The following is a 19,612-nucleotide window of genomic DNA, read 5'->3' on the forward strand; positions in this document are numbered from 1 at the left end:
AAATGACACAAAACCAGACTAAAACCAGGAAATTGGCCGGCAAGGCCAGCAGAGAAACATCACCATACAAGAGACATTTCCCAACAGCACGTTTTTTTTTTCCCAGCAGATTTTGTTGTGGACGCTCAGGGGAGAATGGAGGGTTCTGTACTGACTGACTGAAGCACAAGACCACCTACTTCAACACGTCTGAGCACTCATGAGAGGTCACAACACAAGACTGTGGAGAGGAGTACAGTGAGGGGGCCTTTGTGCCAAGATAACAAAACAGGTACAAACAACAGTGCCAGGATGCCAAGGGTGCCATTAACAGTATGGGAGGAAGGATCAGTGACATTCTCAAGGATAGAAAAAAAAGCGTTTCCAGCCTTAGTGCAGAGGGCCGAACAGGGCATTTGAATATGGGAGCAGTAGGTTTCACAAATCACAAAAATTTGGAAGGTACATTTGAGGCAGGGATAGGACGGGTGGGATTTGAGGTTTTTCAGGAGAAGTACAGATGAAGGTCAGGGTAGTCTGATGGAGAGGACATTCCTCACATTCACTGTCACATCCACCAACAAAATGGACTCATGACTGCAGACAATATTCAGGGGGTGGTGAAGCAAGTATGGGAGACCATCATTTGTACTTTATACCCTGGCTTAATGTTCCGCGCCGTTTTCCTCAGCCATCCATTGCGGCCTTAATAATCGCCAAGAAACGTGCAAAAGGAAAAAGACAGGGAAAAAAAGAAATCATTTTGCCAATATTGCCAATATTAAAAAAACTAAATTCTCTCTCCCGCGAGCCGGGATGTTCTTTAGTCTGTATTTGTTCAGATGTCTGTAATTCAAAGCAAAGCTTGGCAAGCTTTTCATATAGGGCAGTGGAGATTTAACCTCTGCAGGAAGGGAACGCTGAAGCTCTTTAGGCCAGGAGAATCTCACAAGGTGCTTTTTTGATCACTTCCTTCTACACTGATGTGACTGAAAACTTACAAAGCTGGCCCCTAGTTAAAACCCTACTCTGGGTCTGTGGACAGATTTGATCCATATGGGGACTGAAGTCCCAGCAGCAGCAGCAGCAGCAGCAAGAGAGAAAGAGAACAACACATAACCCAGAGCCACACCAACGAGCCAATCCATCCAGTCCAGTCACACGCAAAAAGAGAACGGGTTAGTAATGCACACAGGTCACCAAGGACAACATCCCATCACATATTAGTACTCTTCTTTAACAAAACACTACTACCTGATAGAAACATACTATTAAATGCACTGTATGCTGCAGCCGGATGGAGGTAGTTTATAGTCAGTGCTAACAATAGCCTCTAGATAATAACACTTCACATAACATCTAATAGTTTACCTGCTACCTAAGTAGACTTGCAGCGCTGATGAGTGCTATCAGAAAAGCTTAGTTTAGAGAAACGCCCTGTGGCTGACACATACCATTGTCATCACAGGATTCTGACTGGAAGGAGCTGAGCGACTGGACCTCTGACATGCTCCCCCTTGTGTTGTAAGGATGACCAGCACTGTCCTCCACTGGTTTCTTTGTCAAGCAGGAGTCCAGATCTACCACTTTAGCTGTGTAAAAAAACACATTTGAGTGAATGTCTAGGTGAACCTCAATCACAGTCACAGTCCGTTATACATTTTGAAGAAGACAAAACAAATGGGAAAAGCGGTACAAGAGAAGTTCCTATTTCAGGGGTCATTTTACCATCATAGTCGTAGTCCCAGCTGGGCTTCTGAATGGAGTCACTGTCTGAGACCGAGTTGGAGGGTGGGGGTGGGGGCAGGTTGGGTGCTACACTGCACACAGCCACGGTCTTGCGATGCCCGTGGACTGAGTCTGGGTTGAACGTGCTGAACTCGGGGTGCTCTGGGATGGCCGAGCCCTCGAAGGAGTTGCGGTCCAAGTTGTTGCGCGAGTCGCTGGGGATGCTTGGAGTGTACGAGATGGGGCGCACGGGGACCTGAGGGGGAACGTCCGAGTAGATGTTCTTGTTCAGCTTCGAGTCAAAGTACGGGCGGAAAGTGTGCGGCGCCGAGTTCCCCGGGCGCTTGTTGTCCTCGCCGTTTCCCGACTTTGACTTGCGGCGGCACACGCGCTTCCTCACCACCACGAACAGCAGCACCAGGATGAAGATGCTTGCCACAAACACCACGATGCCCACCACCTCCTCCAAGCCAATGTTCCACGAGGTGGAAACAAACTCGTTGCGAACCTCTATGAGCTCCTCGCACAGACGCCCACCGAAGCCGCGAGAGCAGTTGCAGTTGTACGAGCCGTAGGTGTTTTGGCACTGCCCGCCGTTGCCACATGGGTTCTTCACACATTCGTCCACATCGCTCAGGCACCTGGGAAGGAAAGAAGGGGAAACACGTCAGATAGTAAATACGAAACAAAGGAGGGTTCTCCGCTCTTCTGTCGTTTGACGACAATCCGGTGCAACCAGGCCAGGACAGATATTTTGGGGAGAAGGAGAGACGCCAGTGCAGCTCAGATGTCTTATTAATTTTCAATTTATTTAGTAAAAGGTGGAGAACATAAGACTAACGTTTCGATGTAAGTCACATCTTCATCAGAGTCCGTCTAGTAAATACTAAACAGTAGTGTGTAGTAATGAACTGGTTATGTTATGTTATGTGTCTCCATAGGAAAGGAAAATGGACAACAAGGCTTGCAACTTGCAATTGTTACACTTTTAACATAGTTTCAATGTTGTCTCCAGCAAATGTATCATTTCTAATTGCTGTTTTCTAAACTGGTGCTACAGGACAGGCCCCCTGAAGCAACACTTACCTGTCACCTTGGAAACCAGGTTCGCACTCACAGACGGGTCCGTCAAGGCTGTCGATACATTTGCCGCTGTTTTTGCACGGGTTATCTTTGCAGTATGGACCCATCTGACACCTGAGGGAACAAGAGAACACTCAAGACCTTCCAACAATCTCTCAACACAATGAATAACACTGGTGGCTCGACATAGACTTGCAGCGGCACTTTCCGAATCCGATTTTCATTTAATCGGCATTACTGGCATATTTGCTTTTGGATCTGGGGGTTTATTGATTCACATGGCCTCATTTCCTCCACCAGTCAATACGGTCCAAGGCTCTGACCATAGATGTATAAACCTACTTTAATCCTGGGCAGTGTTTACGGAGTGTTATATTTGTTTACACACAGTATTGATATGGAAGGCAAACGCTGTATATTAAATTCAGAATCAGTACAGCTCATGACTCATTTGAAAGGAGAGAATGGTACAGTAATGGTTTCAACATACCGTTGGCCAGAGTACTGTCCACGGCACTGGCAGTAGTAGTCGTCTCCTCGCGGGATACAGGTTCCCCCATACAGGCAGGGGTTGGAGGCACAGGGGCTAATGCCAATCTCACAGTGGGTACCCATGAAGGCTGCAGTGCACTTGCAGAAGAAGCCTGTGGAGAGGGAGGCAGACATTAGTGTCACTCGCTGCCGGGAAAATGTCAGCACTTTATTAAAACAAACACGCTGGAAGCTTAACGCAACGCTAATGCAGGAGGAGGCCTGTCTTTGCTTTAGATGGAACACTGAGATATATGCTGGATTATTGGACTTCCATATTAAAACAAATTGTACTGCACTGTATTGTTTGCCCTGCATGCAGCACTCAATGCTTCATATGGCTAAACCAAGGCACATTCTGTATTAACACTGAATCTACAAAAGCTATGAGCTTTAATGTAGAATGTCTACACTATTTCATTAAGCCCTAAACGATGCAGATCTAATGCACTTTATGAGGGGTGTGGATACAGTCATGAATTAAGCACTGGCAGCGGAAAGTAAAGACTACATCTGAAGTTCTCCCAATAATTTTGTTTTATAGGGTGGTGCTCTGTTGGTAGGGGTTTGAAGTTCTGACACACCCATAATGTCTTCCCTGCTGTCTACAGACTTAATACTACAGTAGTACAGACACTTCTACCACATCATTGTCACAGGGATAATTCCTTACATAGAAATAAAGGTGGTTTTGGTACTGTAGTTTTACACTACACAAATGTTTAAATGTTACACAAACACAAATGTTTTTACACTACACAAATGTTTAAATGTTACACAAACACACATGTTTTTACACTACACAAATGTTTTAAATGTTACACAAACACAAATGTTTTTACACTACACAAATGTTTTAAATGTTAAACAAACACAAATGTTTTTTACACTACACAAATGTTTTAAATGTTACACGAAAGTGGAGCACATCTGCCTTCAGTCAGTTCATCAGCCATTGACCGCACGTACCTCCGTTGGGCAGAGAGGAGCAGGTTCCTCCGTTGGTGCATGGGTTACTGGAGCATCCGTCTGCCAGCGCTGCCAGGCTGCACCCGGGCACGGCGTCCACCAGCTCTTCCAGCACTGCGTGGGGTGCCCGGCCGTTGGCACGCAGCGGCAGCGCCTGACCGTTGAGCTCCAGCGCCTCCATGCAGCCGCGGAGCCCGTTGACCGCGGGCAGGCTCCGGCCGTGCCGCGCGCCCAGCTGTCGGATATGACCGCCAAAGTAGACGCTGGTGTCTAGGTTGAGGGTGCGGAGGGTGCCCGGGGCGGTTCCGGAGGCGGCGTGCACGCGGTCCAGAACCAGCTTGGCGTAGTTGCCGTCCACTTCCAGCGTGACGCTGTGCCACTCGCCGTCGTTCACCTGCGTGCTGTGCACGGAGACCAGGCCCGCCCCACTGCCACAGTCAAACTTATACTGCAGTCGGCCATTCACAATCTGTGGCAGAAAAGGGTGAGGGACGTTCAGCACCAGTTCAAAATCCTCCAATGCTATACAGTCAATCATAACCAACGTGTTTATTTTCCCATCATGCAATATCCAACAGTGTATATTTAAAACATTTAACACATGTAAGAGTGAATCCTCATCATTTAATCGGTTTTCATTTTCATGTAATTCTGCCAGGCTAAACCTGAAATAGTGCATTATACTATTTGCATGAACACACTGTGGTGATCTAACATTGTTCAGGTAACAAGGAGGGAAGTGTCCTTTTATAATGGATTTCTTCGTCATGTTAAATGAAGCTAGTCTGACTCCTATTCACAGCATCATTAGTATTTAGTTAGTGTGAAGCAGACCTTTATAATTGACTGCCGATTGGCCTTGTTAGCTGCTGTTAAGTTCAGAACCACCCTCTTACAACAGTTGGAATGAGGTGCAGGGAGAACGCAGAAAACTGCTGCAACCTTTCTTACTCTAATAATGCTTTGATTCATTCGACAACGCTTCAGTACATTTAAGTTCTCAACATGTAAAAATAGTGCAAGCAACCTATCTCCTAGTATCCATAATCTATACCATTACATATGACCATACGAAAGCCATAGGAGGAATGAGTGGCTGGAAGGTGATTCATGAGCGACTCCTTTTGTGAAGCCCTTACAATGAAAATCTCACTTCCTCTCTCTGACAGAAACACACACAGAGAGCAATAACCATCAGGTCAGATTCCACCGCGGAATCCCAAATCAGCTGCTGGCGGCTAATCCACTGGAGACCAAAGGAGCCGTTCTGCAGCGGCCTGCTGGCTGGCTGTGTTATTTCTGCCAGCGTGTGTTCCCATGGCCAACCACTGCAGCCCAGTGGGAACGAGTGGAGACAGGGAGATTAACAGGATAATCTAATGTAATGTACCAGACAGGGTGATCTCTCACCCTCTTCCTCCATCCCCCTCCCCCCCTCTCTCTCTATCTCTCCCTCTCTATCACCCTCTCTGCACCACTCGTGCGCTCACCATCTCTCTCTCTGTCTCTCTCAGGCCACCCCTACTGCAGTCTGACGTTGCCGGTGAGGAATGTGTGAGAAAGCCTTTTCCATTTCCCTCCCAGCCTAAAATAACTCAACCAAAATTTTCTATTTTTTTCCCCATTTCTTTTTTTCTTCCCCTCTACAACTACTCTCTCGCCAGTCATTTTAGCTGAGTGATATCTTCCAAGTGCCCTTCACGGGAAAAGTCTCTGAACTAGAAAGAACTGAATTATGGGTAAAAACACAGGGAGTCCCAGACACATTCCCTTTATGGTATAAATAAACAGACACATTCAGTGGTCGCCATGACTGGAGATTTAGGACCCCCAAGACATCTGTATGCATCCCATGAGCTGTCAACACCTTCACAACAGTGAAGGCAGGAGCACAGGTTCCTGAAAGGGCGAACACGCGCGCGCACACACACACACACACACACACACACACACACACACACACATTCTCCTCCTGCAGTGAACACTCTGCTGGAGAACTTCTAGGAGCACCGTCCAAATAAGTCAGTCTCAGGAAACTCAAACCTGCCAGGCAGTGTGTGCGCGCGTGTGTGTGTGTGTGTGTGTGTGTGTGTGTGTGTGTGTGTGTGTGTGTGTGTGTGTGTGTGTGTGTGTGTGTGTGTGTGTGTGTGTGTGTGTGTGTGTGTGTGTGCGCGCGTGTGTGTGTGTGTGTGCGTGTGCGTGTGCGTGTGTGTGTGTGTGTGTGCGCGTGTAGCTGCTGTTAGCGATAGCTGACCTCCAGGATGCTGTAGTCCGTGCCTTTGGCGTACATGACTGTGGCGTGACTGGAGAAAGTCCTGAGCCTCAGGGAGAGCTTCATCTCCTCCTTGTTCTCGTTCTCCATCATCCGGTAGCGGGCATAGCCGCTGCCACTGAACGTCAGCGATGGGCCCGCTGGGGAAACTAGAGAAGCAGAGGGCGAGAGCGAAGAGGAATAATGAGTCGACTGCTAATTTAGGAGGGGAAATAAAATACAGTAATGTTGACATAATATTATGAGAGCACGACTCTTTGGCTGAGATTATACCACGCCAATGAATCTAATCTGCTTGGACTCAGGCCAGCTCAGCAAGCAAAACTGCGAGCAGGGCAGATGGAGTGAGAACCACAGAGTGAGAGGATGAGAAAAGAGACAGGATACAAGAACGTGTGTGTGTGTGAGTGCTGGGAGCGGAAGAGAAAGCGGAGAGGAGAGAGAGGAGAAGAAAGGAGTAAGGCGAAACATCCTGCAACACTGTGCCAACACAACAACAAAGATGCAAGAGAAGAGAGAGAAAAAACAAATCACTCTCCCTCTAGTCTAGTTTACACAGTCACAGCTGTGATTTGTGGAATGGAAAAGGGATGAAGGGAAGAGAAGAGCAAAAGAATGGAGGACAGGGAGGGAGCAGAGAGGGGGGACGAGAGCGAAAAGACCCTTGTGTTGCCTCAACATTTACTGCCATCTGCACACACTTTTGAAATGGCCCTTCTCCACTGATTCACACTTACTGTCATCGTGGCAAGAGCCCTCCTCACACTGGTCAGTCATCACAGGGCATTTGCCTCCTAGGGGTGAAAGGTCAAACAGGGTTCAACATGAAGACAGCAACAAAAGTGACAGAACATCATTACATATCTGTCAAGGTGGTTGTGAGTAGAAGGGGTGGGAGTGTACATGAATGCAAGGGGAAGTAGGCCACAAAGGGAGTCTTTTGGAATATCAAAAGCATACAGTATGTGTGTGTTTGTGTATGTGTGTCTCTGTGTGTGTGTGTGTGTGTGTGTGTGTCGAGGTTGTGTTCGTACCTTCACACAGACAGGTGGCCTGGCGCTGGTGTCGCGGTGTGACAAAGCTCAGCCTCGCAGTGCTGTACGTCGCCATGGCGGTCGACTCCAAGGTGACCGTCTCCTGGCAGAACCTCGGTGGGCAGTCGGACGGCAGCCCGGCACAGAGCTTCTTGACGACACGTACGATGCGCACACCGGTCATCTCCTCTATGACTGCGACCGAGGCGTTGAGCTTCCGGAACACCACCTGTCCAGAGCAAACCATTTCATTATGTGCTTGCCTGGTGTGGGCTCACCTGTTATTAAATGATTGTGCTGTGAATGGTTTCACATACCTCCTGAGGCTGGTACGGGCTTCCGGAACGTTCCAGGGCCAGCAGGACCTCCAGGTCCCCGGAGGCGTCGGCCGCTGGCTGTAGGCTCACGAGCTGCACCTCACCACGCCGCACGCCGGCCATGTTCCGCAGCGCACGCAGGAAGTTGCGCCAGTAGTCGCCGATGAACTCCTCGGGCGCGATGGCGGCGAAGCGCACGCCGATGGCGTTCTCTAGGGCGCGGCTCTCGGCGGGGCGCACGTGCACGCTGGCCCGGGCCATGGCGCTGAACTGCCCGTCGGTCACTGTGACGTTGAGCGCGTACTGCCCTGCGTCCAGCGCCCCGACCGCGACGAGTTTGCCGTCGGTCGGCGAGATGGCGAAGAGGGCAGAGTCGGGGGTGTGGGCCAGGCTGTAGGTCAGCGTGTCGTACACGTCCTGGTCGGTGGCGTGGACTTTGCCGAGCACCCCGCCGGCATACTCATCACCGGCTACTGTCACAAACACATCCAGGGGCAGGATGGCCGGAGGGTGCACGCTCTCTTCGATCACCCGCAGGCTCACCAGCGCCGAGGAGTGAAGCTGGGGCCGACCACTATCTGACACCTGAGGCAGAAACATGGTCGGTGAGGATGAGAAGGAAAATGTCAAACTCAATTACAAACTTCTGCTGGAGTATTTACATATGCAGCTTTTTGCAGCTCTTACTCATGGGTGACAGAACAGAACTGTGAAGTTTTTCCAAGTTACAGAACAGGACCCTACACACACAACATGACTTCATGACTGCAGTGATTTCGTACAGCCAGTAGAGGGAGCTTGTGGTCTAATATTCTCCTCCGTACCAGCGTGTGAGCAAGTTCTTCCCTTAGAGAAAATCCCTTTCCCTCGCTCACATGAACACGGCGAGCTCACTATGCATAAGTAAATATTATTGCAAATGGCATTTAAAAAAAAAAAAAAAAATCTATTTATTTTTTTCACACGCCTTTGCACCGCAGCAGATGGGTCTGATCCACGTGCTGCGTCCAGGGGAAAGCACGGCTGACTAAAGCCTGGAATTCTGGGCCCGGTCTTTAAAAATAAATAACTAAGCGAGCTGAAACGCACCCACAGGATAAAGCTGGTGGAGATTTCAGCGAGAGAGAGAGCAGCTCAGAGTGCTGACTGCTGACTCTTTTCCGCCCACCTAAACTCTGTTCTCTCACCGTCTCAGTCTCTCTCTCTGTCTCTTTCCATCCCTCGCTCATTCTCTCTCACCACAGTGGGCTAGTTCAGCTGCAGGTCATTAGCACCAAAAATGGATGGATATCAAAACAGACAGAGAAACAGAGGAGGGAGACGGAGAAGGATAATGAGAGAGAGAGAGAGTGAGAAAGAAGGAGGGATGGATGGAGAAAGAGAGAGAAGTAAAAAGCGGTGCTTTCATGTTTGACCCGCATCTGCACTCTACAGGAGAGGGCGGCTGGGCTCTGGTGAACAGAATACCAAACAGCACAAAAGCTCCCGCCGCCCAGACATTTACACATCTTTCTCATGGTCCCTCGTTTCTTTTTCTCTCTGCATTCATTACAGCCAGGGTGCTGCTGCACATGGAGGTTTCCCAAAAAGCACAAAAAGAACCCCTTAAAAACCAAATGCCCACAGGAAGCAGTCCAAGAGCAAGAGGAGAAATGAGACTAGCGAGAGCAGAGGAAGATAAGACAGAGAGGTAACGAGGAGAGCTGACCTACGACCCCACTGGGCCGGTCTGTCTGCCCCGTGCTCTGTGGGAGGCGCTGCAGACTCACCTGGATCTGCAGCAGGTACTGGTCTTTGGCCTGTCGGCTCAGCGGAGCAGCGGCCAGCAGCTCCCCCTGGGGGTTGATCTGGAAGGCGTTGTCCTCGTTGCCGCCAACGATGGAGAAGGTGAAAGGCGGGCCGTTGTGCGTGGCGTCACGGTCGGTCACGGTGAGCTGCAGAACACTGGTGCCCACTAGCCGGTTCTCCTGCAGAACAACCAGAACCAGGTCGATCAGAATCTCTCTCAACAGAATACGGACCGTGTGATGCACAGCAGGCACACTGACCGAGCACCCACAAACTAAGCAGATTAAGACACAGCATTTCACTCCACTGAAACACAGCTGTACTGAGGCCAGGTATAAATTCCCTGTCCGTGCATACTGCTGGAGATGCATGTGCCAAGTTGCCAAAGCATCCGGAACGGATCAAAGAAGGTATTTCCATAGGATACAGTTACACGCTTAACATTCCTGTGACAGCTTCAGACTGGACAGCGGAGACAGTCTGCAAGCGAGCCCTTCATCTTCCTGTTGGTATTGTCTCACAGCACAAAAACCCAGTGGGCTTCAGGGCCGCTCGCTGGAATTGCTGTGAAATTCAATTCTGCTTTCTTTTCACTGCCGGGGACTCCAACAGGGAATGAGATGGTGATTCATGTTCTACCTGCCCCTCGCATTCCCCCCCCCCCTCTCTCATTCTCTCATGCTTGTTTTTTTCACTCTCCACTCTATCGTCTATCACTCGCTGCTGTTCCCCGCTTTCTGTCTAAACTATGCATCCATCCATTTGTCTTTCCATCCTCTATGTCTCACTTTATTTCAGTCCATCTCTCTTTAAATGCTGCTTCCCCCCTCCATGCACTAGTCTCAATCTCTCTCTTGGCTCACCTGGATGATGAGCGTGTAGTTGGCTTGAGAGAAAAGAGGTGGGTTGTCGTTCACATCCGACACATCCACGTTGACCGTGGTGCTGCTGGATCTCGGTGTGTTTCCGCTGTCTGATGCCAGAACTGTCAGAGTGTAGCCAGAGGTCTGTATCACGCACGCACGCACGCACACACACACACACACACAGATCAGGATGACAAAATTATAACAACCGTTTCTGTAACCAACATGGAAATGAACAAAAAGAACAAATCAAAACAGCACAATAGGCAGCCCAAACGTTGTGGCTCTGGCCAGAGGCCTGCTGCGTCTGTTGGCTGGCAGGGGGGCCGACATGGCCAGTAGGGGTGGGATGAGCACGCCCCTGCAGCTGCCGAGTGCCTCACCTTCTCTCGGTCCAGTGCCCGAGCCACCTTCACCTCTCCTCGCACCGCGTCGATCGTGAAGGGGTTGCCCTGGTTACCGTCGATGATGGAGTAGCGCACCTGGTTGAAGGAGGGGCCGTCGGCATCGTCTGCCATGACCTGAGAGAGTCAGGGAAAGGGAGACGGAGAGAAAGAGAGAAGGAAAGAGAGGGAGGGAGAGAGAAAGAGAGGGATGCATGACGACCCAGCAGGAACACACACACCTGTTTATAATAGATTAGCCAAGGACACAGGTGTTACGGGGGAGAGTGTGACGGCAGAAAGGCTTGAGCAGGGCCACGAGGACTCCGCAGGGAAATCAGAGTGCACAGGAGTGTAACGCCTCCAAGAATTACACCCACTCTCTCATCCCTCCGCAAGCAATTTATATTCACTGAGATCTGACATGTGAAGAACAACATACACAGAGGAAGAGAGACAGAGATGAAGGGAGAGGGCTACCATGGGGAGAGAGAGAGAGAGAGAGAGACGGGAGACAGGAGAGGGGAGGGGGGGAGGCAGAGTGAGGAGCTGGAGGACAGGGAAATGGGATAGAGGAGAGGAAAGGACAGAGAGAATCAAGAGGAGCATGCAGGCGAGAGAGAGTTGGGTCGTGATGGCCTCTGGTAGCTTGCTATAATGAGCCACACTTGTGTCTAATTAACAGGGCTGGGGGTGTGCCTGCTGTGCTGGGGCAGGGGGTAGGAACACACACACACACACACACACACACACACACACACACACATGGCAGAGCAGAGCAGAGCGGGGAGAGGAGACACACTAGAACTACCACAACTACGGCACTGTTGTTATTATTATTACTATTATTATCATTATTATTATTATTATTATTATCAGTAGTAGTATTGTTATTTCCAGACTGGTTGATATATATATATATATATGACTATATCTGAGATTTAGGTGAGATAAAGAAATAAGGAGTAAAATCACAAGGAGTAAAGTCACGCTGTAGCAAAAAGTGCAAGAGAGGAAGAGACAGTTCTGAAAGAGAGGATCGAAGACCTGGAGACCCTTAAACTAGTCAGTTTGACAGGTGGCCAGAGGGCAGAAGTAGAGGAGGAGGAGAGAGAGAGAGAGAGAGAGAGCTGGAGAGATGCAGAGAGTGCAAAAGAGTGTGATTGATAGAGAAAGATCAGGGCGAAATTGAGAGAGAGTGTGTGGGAGAGAAAGAGAGAGAGAGAGAGAGAGAGAGAGAGAGAGAGAGAGAGAGAGAGAGTCCCTCACCACCACAACGGTCTTCCCAAGCTCAGAGTCCTCGCTGACCACAGCGGAGTAGACAGCCTGGCTGAAGAGAGGACTGTTGTCATTGACATCCGTCAGGTTGATGTTGACAGTGGCCATGTCGCTAAGCGGTGGGGTGCCTCCGTCTGTGGCCTCCACCGTCAGGTAGAACTCATGGCAGGTCTCATAGTCCAGACTTTCAATCACAAAGATGTCACCTAAACAGCGAGGAAGAAAGGGAGCAAAAGAGAGCCAGGAGAGGAGAAAGAGTAAAAAAGGAGTGGGACAAAAGAAGACATGGTTACCGGTTTCTAGGTTTACTGTGCATGGAAAACATTAATAAAGTCAAATATCTTATTTTATCATAACATACCAGTTGAGGGGTCCACACGGAAGGCCCCACGCTCGTTGCCGCTGACGATGGCGTAGGCGATTTCATTGGAGCCCTCTCTCTCACGGCTAGTGGCGTGTACGCGCAGCACCTGGGCGCCTGCCGCCACGTCCTCGGCCAACGTGGCGGCGTACTCGCGCCGCTCGAATACGGGTGGGTCGTCGTTGATGTCCAGCACGGACACGCTGACGTCGCAGAGCGCCGAGAGGCGGCGTGGCGAGCCCAGGTCGGTGGCGCGCGCCCGCAGCGCGTAGACGGAGCGCAGCTCGCGGTCCAGCGGCTGCTCCAGGCGCAGCAGGCCGCTCCGCTCGTCCACGGAGAAGGTGCCGTCGGCCGAGTCGGCCAGGGAGAACGCCACCTCGGCGTTGGAGCCTGGGCGGAGAGGAAAGCGAAGGAGGAAGACGTGAGGAAAGAGCAACAACATCAGAGGAACAAAAAAAATCAATTGTACAGTCCGTCCATAAATAAACAAGCAGACAGGCAAGATGCACTATTTAAGTCCAAGACAGAGGGCAAGGAAACTGGTGTATAAAACAATGGACGATTTCATAAATAAACAGCCCAGAGACGCTAAAATAAATATTTATCTATAGGAAGGCAGGAATCGTTTGCCCCTGGTCTGGAAGTTTAGAAACACAAGATTAACTATGGCGTGGACATATTTATAAATATGATACATAAACTGGGCCAAGGCATTTGATTCTCCTTGCTCATCATCAGCTGTGGCTGAGTTAGGGGACAGGGCCAGAGGGAGATGGAGGTATAGAGAGAGAGAGATAGAGAGAGAGAGAGATATTTGCATTTATCAGCAAATCCTCCTTGCTAACTGCAGGTGAAAACCCACTAACTCTCTGGTCGACTAACCCCACCACCAATAACAACCCAGCCTTTAACACACACACACACACAACAGGGACTACATTAAATACATACAGTGACTATATGCACACTGACACACACACACACACACACACACACACACAAACATCGGCAGAGAATTTATCAGGCAAAATTGCCTCTGTGAAATTGCTTAATGATGGCTGAGTGGATTGTGCCAAGCCATTTAGCAATCTTCCCTCTCATCAGTAAACACATAATTGTGTGCTTGTCTCCTCCAGTTTTTTTCAAACTGTGAGATAGCCAAGCACATAGAGGGGTGAAGAGGGTGGAGAGTGAGAGAAATGAGCACTTCCGTATTACAATTACACGACTACACTGAAGAGGACTTCAGTTTTCAGGGGAAAAGAGAGAAAGGGAGTGTGTGAAAGACCTCAATGGGAAAGGGAGCGGTCTACGTGATGGATCGAGCCGTGAGAAAGAGAATGGCATGTTCCCTCACACAGATCTCCTTATCGGAGCCCAAGGGCACTGGCTCTGTCCAGTCCACTGTCCCCTGCCTATGCTGGGCACTTTCATGGGTACTGCCCGTGATAAGCCTTGGCTGCCTGGATCATGCGGCAAATAGATAACATGCTACACCTGACATGGCCAGAGCATCACTCCAACAGACACCACAAAAAGAACACACAGACAAGGGTTAGCACGCGCGCACACACACAAACACACACACACACACACACACACACACAAAGACTCTAAAGAACACAACGGCAAAAGACACAGGACACAGGACCCTGGTGACGCCAATAGCCTCACATTATCAAAGAACGACTACAGAGACGCACGCAGACAAACTGAATTCTTCAAATTCCGACGATAACAAAAACCAGCCAAATCCTATCTCTTCTGTCTTCTCTGTACTGTGTATAGGTCATAGTGATAACGGGCGAGGAACTCACACACACACACACACACACACACACACACACACACACACACACACACACACACACACACACACACACACACACACGCCGTCTGGTTGGAGTGGCAAGGGACTTTTAGAAACAGCTGCGAGAACCTGACCTTATTCGGCTCTCCTTGTCTCTGCTAGTTCAGGTGCAAGAACCATGAACCTCCATGGCAGTACCAGCAAACCGCCTGCTTTTGAAGCGTCCTCAGCTTCTGCCTGACTGACCTACTTCCACAATCTCATTGCGTCTGTCAAAACCCTGCCTCTGCTCCTGGAGCAAGATAAAAGCCCCGGGTTCCAAACTGGCAACAGGAGGGAAGCGCGAGGCACATGAAGGAGGCCAAATATCTTGCGCCTCATCCTGTGATGTTTCAGTGAGGTTAACGTGCACAGGCCAGCAAACACTGAGGAGTGTGTGTGTGTGTGTGTGTGTGTGTGTGTGTGATTTTCAAACCTGTCCTCAGTCACCCCTGCCGTGTGACATCCATTAGCCCACCATTCAATGATGATAACCGAATACTACTAAATACTTCTAGAAAGTATCATCTGGTGGGAGAGGGTTTCACAGTTTGGGTCAGAGGGAAAGATGGTCTCATAGCTCTGTTTGGAAAGCGGCATTGGCCTCTATTGACTGGGTGCCGTGTCTTAGAAGAGGAACTGCATTAGGGGGAAATAGAGCTGTTAATTTGCTAAGGGGATATGGGGTACGGGGGAGGGGCATTTGATCACTTCTGAGACCACTGGTCTCTGCTGCACGTCATGGGATGTGATCTGCATATGGTGTTGCATCTGATAGAAAGAGGAAGAGGCTACTATGTGAGTGTGTGTCTGTCTTTATGTGCGTGTGTGTGTGTGTGTGTGTGTAGAACTAGTGTGTGTGTGCTAGTTTGAAGGCCCTGCAGGTCCTGCACAGTCAGCAGTCTCCCAGGCTGCAGCTTTAAAGAGTGTCTCTGCATCCGTCTGCTCTGATTATCAGACTAATGATCGCTCCACTCGGGGGTATCAGAGATCCAATGAACAGGCAAAAACTCTGTGTAAGCATAAGCTGGGTTCAGCAACAGGCGCCGCACAACTCTCTGATGGCTCTAGTGTCACTAAGCTGAAGATAAATGCACACAAAATTTAACAAATTTCAACAAATTGTCAGTTCAGTTCACATAATCTTTTTTTTTCTTCTGTGTAAAACACACCTCCAAGGTGCTGAACTTGTTATGACACTCATTAAGGGTATAGTGTGAGCAAATGTGTGTGTGTGTGTGTGTGTGTGTGTGTGTGTGTGTGTGTGTGTGTGTGTGTGTGTGTGTGTGTGTGTGTGTGTGTGTGTGTGTGAAAGTTGGAGAAAGGGAAAGAGAGTGTGAGTGAGTGTTCACTAAATCACAGGTGATGTGAAGGTCCCTGAGCACTTGCTTTCTTGCTGAGGGTGAGTGGGTGAATGCTAAACAAAGAGAAGATTTCACCTGCGCTGCAGTGGGATCTGCACACCACCTTTTCGGGACATCATATGATCTGTGGCTTACGTCAGCTGATTCTCCTCTCATTAAGGCATGTGCATGACTGGATTTATTAGGGTCCTGTTAAAGTCTTCAGGTTTTTTATAAACTGGACTGCATGATTTAAGAGGAATTACAGGCATGGATATTAGGGATGTTAATTGCCAGAGACCCCATGATTCAATATTGCAACAGTGTGTAATTTCCGTTGCATTTTGTCATTCCACTGAATTACTTTGATTCTGAAACTAGACAGACTAGAGGAGAACATATATTTTCTTCCAACTTCAGTTTCCTAAACTAGAGAAGTTGTCACTTCAAAACTTTGTAGTTCTTACAGACCCCTTCCAGAGATCATAAGTTGTCAACTACGAGTGTGAGTGTGTGTGTGTGTGGTTATGTTTGTGTCTGTGTGTGTGTGTGTGTGTGTGTGTGTGTGTGTGTGTGTGTGTGTGTGTGTGTGTGTGTGAGAGAGAGAGAGAGAGATAGTACAGTGTGCATACCTGCGTCAGCATCAGTAGCCTGAAGACGTCCCACGATGGTGTGGATCTCAGTGTTCTCAAAGACTGTGATTGTGTAGGGGTTCGATGAGCATTGTGGAGCGTTGTCGTTCACATCCTCTACTGTAATCTCCACATCAGCCTCGCAGTACCGGCCCCCACCGTCCAGGGCCCGCACCTTCATCCGGTGAACGGCCTCTTCCTCTCGGTCCAGGGGCTGCAGCGTCTTCAGCTCACCTGCGTGGGACGAAGGGAACAGGGCGACAAAAAGAGAAAACAAATCAACACTTGGATTTACATCCCACTCCTATTGCCAAGCAGCAAACAAACATGAACAGCGTGGAGTTGTGTGTTTTGTTTGTGACTCTGCTTTGCAGTACAGGTTCTGCAGCAAATCTTCACCCACAGTCGACCCTGACAGAATCAGCAAGCGCACAGGTTAAGATAGAGAGAAAAGAAAAAAGACAAATAAAGAAGACAAATAATTCCATTTCTATGCAGCAAACACATTGATGGAATAGTGTGGACGAGAGCTTTTCCGCACCGATTCGAGTAGAGGCCTGACAGAAACTCTCTGACAAAAACACACAGCAGGGCTGTCAGAGGCAGCTGACCGCAAAACATCTTCCAGTGTGCTGCCTCCAAACACCATCAAAGGCAGAGCCAGGCTTCCAAACAGCTAGCGTGTACTCTTCAGAGGCAAAATAAGTAAATAATTCAGCAGAAGTTTGTGGGTGGAAATGAGTATGTGTGAGTGTGAGTATCTGTGTGTACTTTAAGTTAGTTGAGTCCACATACAGTACGTACGTGTGTGTCTGTGTACTTATGTACCTTTGTGTGTATGTGTGCATGTGTGTGTGTGTGTGTGTGTGTTTGTGAAAGAGAGATAGGGAGAGAGAGAGGGGGGAAGAGAAAGAGAAGGAAAAGAAAGAAAGTGAGAGAAAGAAAGAGAAAGAGAGAGAGAGAGACAGAGAGATACAGAAAGAGAGAAAGATGGAGAAAGAGAGAACAATAATTGTGATTGTGAGTACTTGGGGAGGCACTGTAGGACCTGAGGGTCCACTGGATGAGTGAGATGGAACAGATGAGAGCCAGAGAGCTACCACTGGGAAAAAAGCATCTGCCAGAACTCTTTGGGAGAAAAAAAAAAAACAGTTCCAGAAAAATAAATCAGGCTCTTGGCATCGCTGACACACAATAGAGCACTTTGTCCTTTTCCCTCAAGAAGAAGATAAATAAATTAAAACAGCAAACAAAAAAAACCCACTCCAGATTCATTAAACTTGCACCACTGCAGTTGCTCTGATTTAAGCCAACTGTCTTTGGCTTTCCCTTTTCCCCCAAAGCACCACCCACTCACCCACCACTACAAAGCATACAGTTAAATGGCTTCTGTTTGGCGGCTGTCTTGTTGCTGCTGTCAGAACAGTTCCATTTACACTAATGGATGCCGTTTTTCAAGCTGTCTATTAGCATAAGATGAGCCATCGGGATATATGGCCTGGGACTTCTTACCCCACGTGGAAATTTCTGCGTTGCTGGAGGAAGACGGACAGGATATGAGCTGTCAGCGTGAGAAAATTACAGATCCTAAACACTGAGGCCGACGCCCCTCACAGCTGGGAATCAACCCGAGACATATTAAATTAAATTAATGACAGGGCTTTGGACCAAATAATTCACTGCAACTACAGGCACAAAAGATGCACACCCACATGCACACACACTTGCACACATGTATGCTAGAGCAGGGATTAGAATTCAATCAGATTTGATGTTTGATACAGGACTGCTGTATGGAATCACTGAGGATTATACTTCTGCCTTGTGCTCTGCTCTCAGAAGGTATTAGAGCCAAAACATAGCATATCTGAAAGGTAACATGGAAGGTATTTTCATATATTTTCATTTGTGTGTGTGTGTGTGTGTGTGTGTGTGTGTGTGTGTGTGTGTGTGTGTGTGTGTGTATGTGTGGGAGTGTGGTTGTAGATACAAGCATGAAAAATGTTTGCAGGGATTTTATTGTTCGTATCTGGTCATGCATGTGTAAGGCTATGAGGACATTCATGGCTGCTTTTGTCCCTTGGTCATCAGTACAACAAAGTAGCTGTTAAAACATGAGACACAAAGACTGACATTGACTTCAGCCTTGGACAACACCGTGCTTTGAATACACATCACAAGGACTGAAGGCCACTGCGGACATTCGCTCCCCATGAGGAAGATGGCCGAATGCCCGACTCCATAATGTGACAATGACGGAGTGGAGTCTGAGAATAACCTCTGCTAGGCTGACCTCCCTACGGGGGCCTGGGGTCTAGTTTGGGCTCCTGAAGCTCAGCTTCACCAAACCACTCACAATGTAAGGTTAAGAGCTCAGTTCCTGAAGAAGCTGAGAAAATTTAATTTCACCACAGGGCTGAGCACTTCAGATCAATGAGTTGCACTCCACTTCACTTATATACAGCATTAAATACAAGTGTCAAGTGAATATGTAAATGGAAATGCAAAATGCAATCAATGTCTACTATATAAAGTCTGCTAATTTTACACTGGTGAGACAACCTCATTTAAAAAAGACTACTTTTATATTCTAGTCAACTGCAAGACCAATAGGTCAATAGGTAATTTTTCCTTGTATAAATGCTAATCTGAGTTTCTGAGTAATCTGAGTGGTGCTCGATGACATGCATATCCTTCACTTTACCTGTGTCTGGGTCGATGGTGAAGTGCTGTGCCCCGCGTCCCACCAGTTCATAAGAGATCTGGGCATTGGAGCGAATATCTGCATCGGTGGCAGAGACTTGCAGAATCAGCCTGCCTGGAGAAGCGTTCTCTGGAACAGACTCAGTGTAGAGCGACTACACAGCGAAGAAAGAGAGGGGGGGGGGGGGTCAGAAGGAGACAAGGAGATGGAGATGAAGAAGGGAGGGAGAAGGGAAAAGGGAATGAAAGAAGAGAGGCAGATGGAATGGAAAGAGTGGCAGGGGGAGAGGCAGGGAGGGGGGGGGGGGGATTTAGAAAGTGAGCAGTTACGGCAGGAGTGAATATAAAGAAAACAAAAATGAGAGCAATTCAGGTGAAGCGGGGGTAGAGACAAAAGAGAACGGAATTACAGTCATTCCACTTCCACTGAAAGAGTACAGACATGGCAATAATCAAAGTTCAAAAGGAACAGTCAAGTTGGAAAAAAACAGTCACT

General features: G+C 48.6%; 1 protein-coding gene across 1 annotated transcript in view; it reads right to left on the minus strand.

Moving 5' to 3' along the window:
* fat1a (FAT atypical cadherin 1a) overlaps positions 1-19,612 on the minus strand; it is a 74,655-nt gene that overhangs the window by 3,332 nt on the left and 51,711 nt on the right. The window contains 16 exon segments of the mRNA XM_076295007.1: positions 1,434-1,571; positions 1,708-2,348; positions 2,794-2,904; positions 3,281-3,434; positions 4,291-4,759; positions 6,545-6,711; positions 7,300-7,356; positions 7,597-7,825; positions 7,914-8,498; positions 9,683-9,880; positions 10,565-10,708; positions 10,951-11,088; positions 12,220-12,434; positions 12,590-12,979; positions 16,414-16,647; positions 19,118-19,271. Coding sequence (XP_076151122.1) covers positions 1,434-1,571; positions 1,708-2,348; positions 2,794-2,904; positions 3,281-3,434; positions 4,291-4,759; positions 6,545-6,711; positions 7,300-7,356; positions 7,597-7,825; positions 7,914-8,498; positions 9,683-9,880; positions 10,565-10,708; positions 10,951-11,088; positions 12,220-12,434; positions 12,590-12,979; positions 16,414-16,647; positions 19,118-19,271 — 4,024 coding nt within the window.

The sequence above is a fragment of the Alosa pseudoharengus genome, unplaced genomic scaffold (genome assembly GCF_046254945.1).
Source record: "Alosa pseudoharengus isolate Yale_2024_CS ecotype anadromous, Long Island Sound unplaced genomic scaffold, YU_APseudo_1.1 YU_APseudo_1.1_scf_2, whole genome shotgun sequence".
Lineage (NCBI taxonomy): Eukaryota > Metazoa > Chordata > Actinopteri > Clupeiformes > Clupeidae > Alosa > Alosa pseudoharengus.